The 13,343-nt window shown below is 52.4% G+C and overlaps 1 protein-coding gene across 1 annotated transcript in view; it reads left to right on the top strand.

The window, feature by feature from the left end:
- SLC44A2 (solute carrier family 44 (choline transporter), member 2) overlaps positions 1-9,362 on the top strand; it is a gene marked incomplete at its 5' end in the record, with an annotated part of 10,798 nt that extends 1,436 nt beyond the window's left edge. The window contains 18 exon segments of the mRNA XM_009577616.1: positions 26-91; positions 93-245; positions 364-424; positions 685-808; positions 1,394-1,477; positions 1,866-1,978; positions 2,187-2,318; positions 2,674-2,773; positions 2,917-3,009; positions 3,273-3,357; positions 3,701-3,963; positions 4,036-4,130; positions 4,629-4,732; positions 5,134-5,198; positions 5,419-5,498; positions 5,706-5,794; positions 6,192-6,276; positions 9,256-9,362. Of these exon segments, the coding sequence (XP_009575911.1) occupies positions 26-91; positions 93-245; positions 364-424; positions 685-808; positions 1,394-1,477; positions 1,866-1,978; positions 2,187-2,318; positions 2,674-2,773; positions 2,917-3,009; positions 3,273-3,357; positions 3,701-3,963; positions 4,036-4,130; positions 4,629-4,732; positions 5,134-5,198; positions 5,419-5,498; positions 5,706-5,794; positions 6,192-6,276; positions 9,256-9,362 (1,899 nt within the window).
- Positions 9,363-13,343: the final 3,981 nt, after the last annotated feature.

Genomic DNA, 13,343 nt, shown 5'->3' with positions numbered 1-13,343 from the left:
GGCCCCGGGGTGCTGCGCCGGGCAGGGCTCTCCGATGCTTTACTTCTCCTCGGGAAAGCTCCAGTTTGCGGCGTCCCCGTGGAAGAGGCTCACGCCTTCACGCGTCCTCTTCTCCCCACCAGATCTGCGTCAGCAAATGCCCGGACCGGTACCTGACGTACCTGAGCGCCTACAACTCCCGCGCGCCCGGCGAGCTGGAGTACTACCGGCAGTTCTGCGTCCCCGAGTTCAAAAACCTGCAGAAGGTGGGTTGCAGGGAGCGCGGCGTCGGTGTTTGTCCACCAGCCCGGGCACCGCCGGCGTTCCCCGGCGCGGTAATTCCTGCCCAAAGCGTTAACGTCCAGCGCGCCTGTCTCCATCCAGGCTCCCCTCAAGGTGCTGAAGGACAAGGAGTGCCCGGCCATGATTATCCCCAGCACCCCACGTACGTCCGGAGGGCTAACGAGCTGCGATGAGCTGATTAACGAGCCCGCTCGCTTCCGTCGTGGTCAGGGGAAGCAGCCGCTTCGCAGGCTGGCTGTTGGGATTTTTTGGGGGGGTGTTGGAGGCTCCTGTTTGGGGTTTCTGGGGATCCAGCGTAGGTTTGTGACCACGGGGAGGGGGGTTTTGGCTCGTTTCCCCCGGGGGGGTTGGACAAGAGCGGCTGAGGTTTGCAACGCTGAGTTTCCCCCTCCTCTTGCCCAGTGGCGCGGCGATGCTTCCCGGCCATCCGGGCCAAGAAGGGCGTCATCATGGTCGGCAACGAGACCACCTACGACGATGGCCACGGGCGCCGGAGGAACGTCACCGAGCTGCTGGAAGGGGCCAAGGGAGTCCCCAAAGCTTTCGTGCTGGGCAGGTGCAGCAGGTCGCCGGTTTTTTTGGGCGATCCAGAGAGCGAGCGCTTGTGGTGATAACAGCAACATAGCGGTACGCGACCGTACCCGGGGGAGCCTCTTAATGAGCTTCTTCATTATTGCTGCTTCACCCGAAGAAAAGCGTTTGGTTTTATCTGCCAGCACTTCTGCACCGCGTTCATTTACCGATTTATATTGCGGAAGAGCCTTGAAAGCCCCGGCACGGAGCCCTGCTCCTGTGTTTGCAAGAAATCCTGCACCAAAACCCATATTCTGTGTTTTAAGCGGGAGCTGGAAGGGGGGGATGAAGGGAAAGCAGCGGGGTCAGCTTGAAGGAAAACAGTGCCAGGAAATCAGCCTCGGTCTTGTTGAATTTTCTTGTTTTCAGGGAGTCTGGCAGAGGGCCGTTTGGCGGGGGAGGACAAGGGGCCATTGAGGCAGCGCGAGTCCAGGCAGCAGGGGCGGGCAGAGCCTCGCTGGGGCTGAGCCCAGGCTGATGTTCCTCCGCTTTTTTCCCCCGGTTTCCGCTTCATTTGTGTTTTATTTTTGTATTCCAGAAAAGCAAACGTGGTCCTGGAAACCAGACAACTGGCCATGAAGATCTTTGAAGATTACACGGTTTCCTGGTACTGGATAATAATGTGAGCAGGGGCTGAGCTACGCGTTACGGCCGTCCCTTCCCGCGGGCAGCTGGACCGGAGCCCGCGAGAGCCAATGCTCTCTGCCATGCCGGCCACGGGCTTGGCTCCGCGCTCAAACACGGGACAAAACTCACGAATTACCAACATTTTTTTTTTTTTTCGCCCTGGCCTTTGCATAATTTCCATTCAAACAAAACGAGAGATGGTGGAGGGTGTTTTGGAGCAACTTTACTCGGGCCCTGCTCATGCTCTGTCCCCTCCTCCATCAATGATTCCTATTTTTAAGGCTCCTGAGAAAGGAGAGAGGACAAGCTGACCGATGCAGGAAAGCGGTGGGGAGGGGGTGGTATCGCCCAGTTTTTGACACGTCACTGCCTTCCTCCCGCAGAGGCCTCGTAATCGCGATGGTGGCTAGCTTGATCTTCATCGTCCTGCTCCGCTTCCTGGCCGGGATCATGGTCTGGGTGATGATCGTGATGGTGATCCTGGTGCTGGGCTACGGTGAGCGAGTGGTCGGGAGCTTCTCCCTGCTTTTCCTGTTTTCCTTTCCCTATCTTAAGTGGGCTTTGCACAAAGAAAGTTCATACGCAGCGTCCTTCCAGGTGTCTTCTACCCGAACATCGGCATCGGTGGGGTTGAGCAGAGGCTGCCGGCATCTCGGTCTCTGCTTTTCAGTGCAAATACGACAATTTTCTGCTTTTCACTGCAGGAATCGTCCACTGTTACATGGAATATGCAAAACTAAAAGGAGAAGCGGGTTCTGACGTCTCCCTGAAGGACCTGGGATTTCAGACAGACCTACGCGTCTACCTCCACCTGCGGCAGACGTGGCTGGCGTTCAGTAAGTCTCTGTCCTCCTCTGGATGCGGGATGGGACATAGTGGATGCACCCCAGCGCCGGTCCCTTTGAGGGACAGGGCTTGGGAAGGGGACAGCATGGAGGTTTGGGATCTTCTCGGTTTCTTCGTGGCCTTTGCAAAGGGTTGAGCTAAGGAAGGTGGCTTTGCTTGATGCCAACTCTGCCACGGGACTGAGCTTACAAACGGGGCTGCTTTTCCACGTGAACTGCGGTGCTGGACGTCCCCTGAGGAGCGTTCGGTGCCGTGACGGATCTGCTTGGGAAGGCAAAGGTGGATGGTGGCCATCGGGCGCTATCTGTGCCCTCACGCTACCCGGGGTTCCCCTTCTCCTCCCAGTGATCATCCTGTGCATCGTGGAGGTGGTGATCATACTGCTGCTCATCTTCCTCCGCAAGAGGATCCTCATTGCCATCGCGCTCATCAGGGAGGCCAGCAGGTCCGGGTGTCCCCTGTCCCCAGGCAGAGGTGGCTGCTGTCCCCCATCACGGTGGGAGGACTCGGGAACGGCCAGGTTCCAGCCGCCGAGGTCCTCCCATCACCGCGAGGATTTTAACCGGGTTTTAACCATCTTCTCGGCAGGGCTATTGGTCACATCATGATGTCGCTGCTGTTCCCGTTGTGCACCTTCTTCCTGCTGTGTCTCTGCATCGCCTACTGGGCCAGCACCGCCGTGTATCCTTTCCCCTTCCTCCTCCCTGTGCCTCTGCTCCCGGGGAAGGAAGCTGCTCAGAAATCAAAGGTCTTCCAGGGCGCTGAACATCTTACAGGATTAGTGACACATCCGTTTGCAAAACTGCCAGCTGAAGTCTCTAAGTTTAACTTAAAATAAAACTTAACCTAGCAAAGCGATTGCAGGAGGCGGGTGAGAGCAAAACTGAGTTAGGGTTCGGGTTTGGGGTTTGCAAAATCACGTCTCCTTAACCGCCGCTCTGCAGTTTCCTCTCCACCTCCAACGAGGCGGTCTATAAGGTGTTTAACGAGACTGCGTGCCAGTTTTCCGGGCAGACCTGCAAACCCGAGGTGAGGACATCGGGAAACTCATACGAATGCTATGCTTAATCTGTCAGAGATAAGATTGTTTATTACACGAAAAATATCCTGGTGGCTATTTGAGCCTGCAAGCTCTTCCAAGTGAAATTCCACCTTTCTGAACTCGTTTACATCATGTCGTTATTTTTCTTCAAGCTGTTGTGTGCGCAAAGCTGACTTTTCGGTCTGAGCAAATGCTACCAGGCAAAAAATTAAGCAGGATAATGTCTTCTGAAAGTCGAGATTGCTTTGGGTTGAGCGAAAGATGCTGTCGGTCTGCCTTGCGGCGCATCTCTGGCCGCCGCAGTGCGTGAGCATCTGCTGTCCTCTCTAGACCTTCAACACGAGCAACGTCACCAAGCTGTGCCCCGACGCCCAGTGCCTCTTCGCGTTCTACGGGGGCGAGACGGCGTACCACAAGTATCTCATCATCCTCCAGTTCTTCAACGTCTTCATGTTCTTCTGGCTCGCCAACTTCGTGATCGCGCTGGGCCAGGTGACGCTGGCGGGGGCCTTTGCGTCATACTACTGGGCCTTCAAGAAACCCGACGACATGCCTGCCTTCCCCCTCTTCTCCGCCTTCGGCCGCGCGCTCCGGTACGTCCCTCTCGAGGAGGGCTTGCGAGCTTCTTGAGCTTGTCCCCTTCTAACCGGAGCGATCTTTCGAAGGTACCACACCGGCTCGCTCGCCTTCGGCTCTCTGATCCTCGCCATCGTCCAAGTCATCAGGGTCACTCTGGAGTATCTGGACCACAGGTTAAAAGGTATCGAAGCTGGAATGGCAAATGAGTAGACGAACGAGGTTGGCTTCTTCTGTGTTCCTTGGTGCCAGAACTCATGGCTAACGTCCAGGGGAATAATTTCAGTATTTTGGTAGAGAATCGCGACTTTCCTTTTAGGATCCTGTAGCCGTCTCTTCCTCCAAGAGACGTTTCACGGGGCGGGAGCTGAGGGATGCGCCTCGGCTGCCGGGCTAAGTCAACCGGTGCTGGGTCTCTGTACGGGTGCCAGGGAAGTCTGTGTCTGGCCGTACAACGCTATTGATCATGAAACATAAACAGCGAGCAGAAGCGTGGGAAGAGCACACGAGGCTCATCCCGCTGTCTGCAGCAGTATCGGCCTCCCAGGGAGGCTGAAAACAGGCCATCGGGGGAGGCTGTGACGGGGCAGTGGGACATCTCATGAGGGACCTTGAAGTTGCTTCTGTAAGAGAAGGCGTCTCTCGGTTTGGCTGCTCACCCTCTCCCGTGGCGTTCCTCCAGCTGCAGATAATAAGTTTGCCAAGTTCCTCCTGAGCTGCCTGAAGTGCTGCTTCTGGTGCCTGGAAAAATTCATCAAATTCCTCAACAGAAACGCGTACATCATGGTAAGAGTCTCCCGGCGTTAACGCCCAAAGGGTCGTGACTATGGTGGGGGGGGTCTCGGCATGCTTGGAGATTTCTTTGGGTGGCTGTTGAGAACCGTGTCTCCCAATGTCATGGGAAAACGACGCTTTTCAGCGTTTCCCAGCCGTTTTGCTAGAAAGCCTCGACCTCAGCTGTGTCGCTTTGGCTTTGGGAGGGACCTTCTCAGAGACACCAGGGTGGGAGGATTCAGCTCTCGGTGTCCACGATGCCTGACCTGTCAGTGGATGAAGAAGCACTTCCAGGGTGGGATTTATCCGAGTTTTATTTAAAGATGGGATTAATTGCACCCTTTTCTTAGTGGTGAATTCAGTGCGGCTCCGTTTCTCTCTTTTCTCCCCCTTTTTTCTGGGACCCCCTCTAGATTGCCGTCTACGGCACCAACTTCTGCACCTCCGCCAGGAACGCGTTCTTCCTGCTGGTGAGGAGAGGAACATCATTAGGTGAGATCCTGGTGGGTGCAAGGGCCCCCTTGGTTATTTCCAAGTTCTTCTCGCCGCCAGAGATCAACCCTGATCTGCCTGCCTTGTTTTCAGGCTTTCACGGCGTTTTATGCCATGTTTGCAACACGTGTGCACGTTGGCTGCCTCCTCCCACACTTCCTTCTGAATTCGGGGTGGGCAGCGGATGCGGATGCTCATCTGTCTCTTGTTTGCAGGGTGGCCGTTCTAGATAAAGTCACGGATTTCCTCTTCTTCCTCGGTAAACTCCTCATCGTGGGAAGTGTTGGTAAGTGCTGGGGACTGGAAGTTTCTCCTGGGGGCATACGGCTGCTGTAGGCTTTTGCCCGTAGCTGGTTACACCTTCCCAAAACCTCCACTCTCTTCATTCCTCCCATGAAACCGTTCCTTTCCTGTTTTACATCTTCCCTGCACCCATTTGCTGCCTTTCTTCTGGCCGGCATCCCACAGCAATGTCCATCGTTTGCTTTTCCAGGAATCCTTGCTTTCTTTTTCTTCACCCAGCGGATAAAGCTGGTCCAAGACACAGCACCGCCCCTGAATTACTACTGGGTCCCTATTCTGGTGAGCCGCTTTCTCGTCTTTTGGTGGATTTAGAAGTGATGGAAGGAGATCCTTAACACAAATGCCTTAAAAACACCCCTCCGCTCGCTGCTTCTGAAGGACCTTCTTTGTTGAAGGTGTTTGCTCCATCCCTGTCGAAATAAGCCCTTTGTTTCGGCCAGCCGCAAAGAGGCGTCTCGCCCTTCCCGTGCTGCCCAGATTGGCCTCCGTCCACCGTCGTCGCTGAGGCCTTTTGTCCTGAATTGGGCTGGTCTGAACAGTCCTGCCCTGTTCGCTTCTCCTCCTTCCCCCGGGGAATTCGGGATTCAGCAGGTTTCCTCCTCCCGCTTGAGGGACGGGGGCTTTGCGCTCTTTGCAGATGCCAGGTCGCGGCGTGACCGCGCAACTTCTCTTTCAGACGGTGATCGTGGGCTCCTACCTCATCGCCCACGGGTTCTTCAGTGTGTACGGCATGTGCGTGGACACCCTCTTCCTCTGCTTCTGTAAGTGTCTGCCTTGGAGGGTCCGTCTCCCGCTGGGCCGTTTGTGGTAGCAAAACCTCCCTCCCTTTGGGGCTGAACCCCAGAGTCGTCCAGATTTGGGGTTTACTTGAAATTCCCGTGGCCTCTCTGTGTGGTTTTCTCCCACTTTTTCCTCTACCAACTCCCACCTGCGTTCTTACCAGCATCTGCTTTCCCCTTGCCTGCTAGCAACGGAAACCCACAGCCTGTCCTTGGGTCTCCTGCGGTCTCTTTTGGTCTTTCTGTTTTGGTGCTTTGGTCTTGGTGGAACCTAACTGCAACTAACTTCAATTTTCCTTTTTTTTTTCTTTTTCCTTCTTTTTTTCCCCCTCTCCCCCTCGTGTCTCCCTTCACATGTTCTCCGTCCTTCATCTCTGCCCTGCCTCTCCCCGGCTCTTCTGCTATTTTTCACTCTTCCCCATCACGGCCGCTTCTTCCTGGGGTTGCGAAAAGGTGAAGATCTGGAGAGGAACGATGGATCTCCCGAGAGGCCTTACTACATGTCCCCCGAGCTGAGTGAGATCCTGCTGCAGGGTCACCTAGAGCTTTCCACACGCGGAAGGGGAACCTAGAGCCTTCCAAAAGCGCCGATAGCCAAGGCTAGGGGCTGGCCCCAGGAGGAAGGCTGCGTGCCCGGGGGGCCCGCAGGACGCTCTCGGCCCCCCAACCCAAGCAGTGTTCTCCTAAGCCCGCATGCGGCAGCCACGGTGCAAATCTTTCCCCTGGATGTCCTTCAAAGCCTTGAGGGTAGAGGGAGTGCAGATTCCTCAGCGCCCGATGCTGTATCAAATCTACCTTCCTGCCCAATAACGAATATTCTTGTATCGAGAGAACGAACCTAGAGTGTCACCTAGAGTTAATCTGGGGTCCCACGTGTCCGGTAGCGCCCGGCAAGGAGCGTTCCGCTCCGGTGAGCGGCTGGGAACCAAGTGGACATGCATGGGTGCCGATATCTAGTTGTGTTTCGCGTTGAAACGGAGATCTTTGTTCCTAACCGCCAGCTGTGAAAAGGACGGGAGAGCTGCTCTGCTCGCAGGAGGTATCTCGTGTTGCAGGACGGTGGTTTGCGGGATGGGCTGAGTGGGTTTCACAGCCTGAAAACTGGTCTCTGCGCGCTTTCCTCTTTGTTCGGCCCCCAGCAAAGAGGAACAAGCCTCTTTCCTCGCCCACTCTTTCTATGCAAAACCGGGTTGGCGCACTTAAAAAGATTTTTTTGTGAGATTGCCGATCTTTTGCTTTTAAGTCTGTTGCATCAGCAGCGCCTTTGTCACAAAACAGAGCTCGCCCTGTTCGCAGCCGAAAATTCCGTTTCCTCGCGCCGTCAGTTTAGGGAAGCCGAAAAGAGCCGTCGCCGGTTGCAAGCCGTTAAAACTCAGAGGGCTTTTACTCGCAGCATGCTGTGTTTAAAATGGTTTCTCTTGCTGGTTGCACAGAGGCTTAATCACTGCAGGGAGGTGGTGGCTCATCCTGGGAGCTGCCTGATGGGCTCTGCTTTTTCCCCCTGAGGTGGTTGAGTTGATGGTTTGGCTTCTGCCTGGTCCGGGCTCCTAAGGGGCGGAGGAGCTGGAGCTGTAACGACTTTCCACGCTAATGCAGACGCTTGCCAAGGGCATACAGACCTGCAGACTGGGGTGGTTGTGGGAAGGAAGACGGAATCTGCGTGGAAGGCGAGTTCCCAAGCCGGCTCCAGCAACTCTGAATTGCCGAGGGTCCGTAAAGGGAAGGGGATGTCTGGAGGAATGGTGTGAGCATTCCTGATGGGCTGGAAGGCTACAGGGAAATAGCATGTTGCGCTGGCACATGTTACGCCGGGGACGTGTTGCGGCATCTCTATGGCTAGAGAAATCAGACCAAAAAAATCCTACGTTTGACTGGGAGGCAGCTGGTGAGGGTTACAGCCCCTAAAGAAATGGCAGCCAAACACAGGCTGGATCCTCGCCTTGTTTTCTCCTCTTGATAGTCCAGAAATGATCAAGATTTTAAAAAAAAATGCCATTCTGGCTGCACGCAGCCCGCGTAGTCGTGGCCAGATCTCCTGTTACAAATCCTCACGCAGACAGAGAGCCCCGTCTTTTGAGTCGTGCCCTCTTAGGACAAAGCCGTAGTGTTAATGCTCTTATTTTCATCACAGAGAAATATTGAAATCCCTCTCAAAAATATCCCAGGGCGCTTTCACTCGACTCTGAAGCTGGTGCTTTGTGGTTTTGTTTGATTTTGGTTTGGGTGTTTGTTTTTTTTTTTCTGATGGCTGTGATTTTCCTACCACTTTGGGTGTTTGTTTTTTTTTTTTCTGATGGCTGTGATTTTCCTACCACTTCTTGTTGGCGCAGCTGCTTTGCTTTGAACGGTGAGAGGCCGAGCAGCGTGTTCGGTGCTGGGAATACACCTAACGATTATGTATGCATGGCATGTTGACAAGGGCGTCGCGCACCCGGCGAGCAGCGCCAAGCGAATACCGAGCGAAATTGCTTTGCGCTCACGTCATGAGCCATTTCGGCTGCACAAAGAGCAGGGAGAGCCGCGCTGCCCGGCTCCTTAGAGGAGCTCCCAGCCGGCAGAGCTCGAGGTCGCGCAGGAGACCTCTTTTCCTACGGCACTGTTAAACTTTCCCACCACCCCCCTTTAAAAAAAAAAACAAAACACCCAAACCTCTGTTTTTTTCTAAATAATAGCAGCCTGTTTCTGGAGCGCAGTGCACCCTGTAAAATGGGAGGGGTGCGACCGTGGTGGTTTGTACAGCTGGGGGCATTTAGCTGGGACACAGGGAGAAAATACCCCCTGCCCGCGATGAGCCGAAAGACTTCTATTTCTGTCAGAGATAATTATTAGACGAGCAGGCCGACTGCTCCTCGAGCATCTCCCTGCCTTTAGGCTCCTTGCTGCATCTGCTGTGACTCCCGCCACGCCAACCTCTGTGTCTGTCCCCCCCACTGCTGCGCGGGGCGGGGGTTCTCTTTACAGTGGAAGACCTGGAGCGTAACGACGGTTCGGCCGAAAAGCCTTACTTTATGTCGCCCAACCTGAAAAAGCTCCTGAAGAAGACGAACAAAGGTCAGCCGGATGCCTAGAGCTTGCCCTCGTCCTTTCCGCGCCTCCTCTCCCCGTTCCCGCTTCGGGAGCAGAGCTGCAGGATAACGCCCGGCGCTCGGCATCGTTTGTCCCACGTGGAAATCTCATTAATGAACCTGAACCGCCGACTCCTTTACCCCTGCGGCGGGCAAGCAGCAAAGCGGGGTTTCGCTAAAGAGAGGAACGGGTTATTGTTAATGATTCAACCTTAAATCATCGGGGTTGCTAAACGAAGACCGCTCTAGCGTGTCTGCTTCTGCAGAACTCGTCACAGCTAACGTCCCGTTGGTCCCCAGCCAGCTCAAATACTGAGTTGGGGAGTTCCCGGCTGAATCCTGTCAGCTCAGGTGCTGCTAAAAGCAGCAGGGAAATGTCTCTGACACAGGGCGAAGTTTCGTCTTCCACGGTGTCAACCGACACCAAAACGAGTTGAATTGGGTTTAGTGATTTTATTTTATACCGGTAAAAAAAGATGATGATACCTTCAGGTCAGCTGTGTTCGGCTGTCCCTTAGCGCTCGGGTAAATCCAGGCGCTGCGGGATTCCAGAACAAGCTGATGGGTTTAAGCAGCTCCGCGACTTGGTTTTTATTTGCAGCTCCCCCCCCGCCAAATATTTTATTGCAGTTGTTGATTCCTACCCAGAGAGCCGAAACACGCTGAAATCGCCTCGCTTATCTTGTCACCTTTTGGAGACGCCTCAGGGCCCGGCTTTGGGGTTGTGCTGAGCATATTTAGACAACTAATTCATTTAGGAAAATGCCAATTAGTGTTCTTATAGCCACGTGTGAAGGGTGAAGGTAGAGGGAGATGAGGGGTTAACGAGCAGGACTTGGGCGTTAGAGCGCTGTGCCAGGTATTTCTTGCTGAACTGTGTTTGGACACAATCCGGGACGGACGGACGCTCTGTACAGTTATTGCATCTTTCTAGGACTGACGGCTTCTACTGATTCCTCCCCCAAAAATCCTGCATTATATATTTAAAAAAACAATAGTTTACAGCAAAGCCTTTCCTAACTGTCGAACAAAATGCTTTGCCTGTGTGATGAATTTAGGAAGACCCCACCTGCGGGCATGGGAAAGGAGTCATGTATGTATTTCTTTTTTTTTTTTTTTAGGTTAATATTAGATAATTTTAAGCAAACCAAATGACAAACAACAGGTTGCCTTACATCCTTAGATGCCATGGCATCGCCTGGACTTGTAGCTGACTGCTGTTTCTAATGGGAAGGTCCAGACCTTTGGCATCTCCTGTCAGGAGAAAAAGGGGAGGTTTTTGAGAAATACATTAAAGGGGGGTTAAATATCACTAAAACACAAATATTAAACTTAAAAATAAAATTTAACAAAATTAAAACACCTCCTCTGATACATGCAGCTGCTGAAGCGTCCTTTGAGCAACAGGAGGCTCGCCCGGGTATAGTCACCACCACAAATTGTACTTTTTTGTGGTTTTAATTTGTTTAAAAATAAATGCGCGGAGGCTTTGGTGGACAATTTAAACAGCTCCCAAAGCACGGGGGGGCCGGCGGCAGCAGGGGTCACATGCACCTCCCTGCCTTAAAAAACGCAAACTCTCTTTATTGCAAATGTTTGTTTAGCCACGTTTAATTTGTGCTGAAGGATATATTTTGCTTCTTTTATACAGATTTCTTAGTAATCTTTAGATCCCTGTAGTATTTTTGTAAGATGCAAGGAATGTTTTCTATCTGAATTATTAAATGGTTTGGGGGTTTTGTATATTTTGCTTTTACTAGTTGTTTCAGTTCTGTAGCCATTATTTCAGCACTATTTTTGTGACAGATTTTGAAATATCTACCTGGCAGCACACTGAGACGTAACTGCTCTGGCGCAGGGCGGCGCAGCACCGCTGACGTCTCCCTAAGCCGATCGCAGGCGTAGATCCACGCTTGCTGGAATCAAACGCCATCGTTTCTCTAAAAGCGCCTTTTTCCTCACATCTCGACGTAGCCGATCCAACGCTCGGGGGGAGAGCTAAAAAGAAAAGGTGAAGGTAAAGCTAAAAAGAAAAGGCGAGGTAAAGCTAAAAACAAAAGGCGAAGGTAAAGCTAAAAAGGCAAAGGTAAAGCTGAAAAGAAAAGGTAAAGGTAAAGCTAAAAAGAGGAGAATCCTCTCGGTTTGGGATAGGGGGTAAGTGGGAATAATTAAGGGAATAATTAAGGGAATATATTCAGTTTACAGCCATAGTAGCGCCTACAAGACAGTATTTTCTGCAGCCTGATGCTGGTCCTGAATTATTTTAATTTTTTCCTCTCCCATGTATAGGTTTTGAGGGGGTTTGTTTTATTTCCTCTTTGAAATTTTTGTCTAGAGGGTAAGTTTACTCTCACTCCTCGACTTTAGCTGTTCTCATTTTAGATCAAGACACTTTGGTTGTGGAAACACTGTCCAAAATAGCAGAGGACCATCAGTAACTCGATTTATTTGCATAAACAGCCAATACACAGTAGAGATTTTTAGGTCTGGAAATACAAATGTTGAAATAGAGAATAAATTTAGCAAAATATGTTCTTTGGCCCTCTGCTGCGTTCTGTAAACTCAGTGGTTGAGGAGCAGAATTAGGGATTCCTACTTCCAATGAGCCAAAGCGGCAGCCAGGTTTTCAAAGCTGAAAACTAGACGCGCTGCGCTTGTCGAGAGCTTTGGAAAGCAGAGGGGCAAATCTTCCAGTAAATGAGGGGTTTTTGGAAAAAATCAGAGCCTCTCAGGCGAGGGCAGCAGTCCGGCGGGATTTTAGTGTCCAGAAAGGCTTCACTCCGTGACTTGGGGTATTTCTTTCTGCAAGCGTGGACTGATCCGTGCACTTGGAGCACATGTCCTGTGTAAAGCTGTGTATTTAAAGGCATTAATTTGTCTGTCTTTAGGAATAATCATGCTCTTTTCTCTATTGAGATGCAATTTCTAGTCCCTATAAACCGCGCATGCTCCGAATTGTTCCCTGAATCAGGCCAGGGCAAGTAAAAAAACCAAAAACTAAAAAAAAATGCTAAAAACTGCAGGGCTGATATTCTACAAAAAAATTCCCTCTTTTTTAATGTATTTCTGAGGCATTAACTACTCCTACTATGCACCGGGGCTCCTATGCAAGGACATACCTCCGGCGGGAGCGTCCGCGCGCGTTCCCGATGTCGTGTGTGACGGTTCCATTGATGTCAGCGTTGCAACCACAAATAAAAGTGCCTGTTTGGACCTCGCTTCCGCCGCGCGCTTCCTTCTGACCTCACGGGGCTCCGACGTCACGGCAAAACCTTTACCGAATTCTCTGCAGCCCTTTGGAGAGGGGTTGGGGGTGGAGGGGAGCTCTGGGGAGCCGCTGGTCCAACCGCGCTCGTTAGTTCCTCTTCGTTGTGGCTTCTCCACATTTCCGCGGCGTTTTTCTGCCCGGCGGCACAGAACAGCTGGAGAAAGAGCAGAGCGTGACGGCACATGTGACGGATACAGCTGGCTTTCGCCCCAAAAAAGGGCCGTTAAGGCTGGCTTCAACGCACACCTTAACGCTCCGCTTCCTATTTTCAGAGTTTGGGGCTTTGCTGACTTGGGTTTTTTGACCAAGTACAAGGTATTGTCAAACAATCCTTGACCCACAGAAGACGGCAATCTCCAGCAGAGGTTTAATAAGACTCTTTTTTAAGGAGCAAGCGTTCATTTGGACACTTAAAATCATTTACATTCATACTCGAGTTCAACAAAAGCAAAAGACGTCTGTGAAATCGTTCCCCTTCTACGTTACAGCAGGAGAAGGAACTTGCCGACGAGACCACGGGCTCATCCTGCGCCCCAAAGCTCTTGGGAGCTTGATGCCAGGTTAATTAGTACGTGGCGAGGTTGCTCAGCTCTTCCCAAGACCATTAGCGCTCTAACGAGACGCGGCCGCGTGGCACCCTCTGCCGCCACCTCAGCACATCACAGGCAGCAGCTCCGTGGGAGGGGACAGACGCCCATCCGCGTCCCCTGTGCCCG

Source organism: Fulmarus glacialis, unplaced genomic scaffold, assembly GCF_000690835.1.
Source record: "Fulmarus glacialis isolate BGI_N327 unplaced genomic scaffold, ASM69083v1 scaffold31015, whole genome shotgun sequence".
Lineage (NCBI taxonomy): Eukaryota > Metazoa > Chordata > Aves > Procellariiformes > Procellariidae > Fulmarus > Fulmarus glacialis.
The sequence above is the reverse complement of the archived record's forward strand: the minus strand, read 5'-3'. Positions and strand labels throughout refer to the sequence as shown.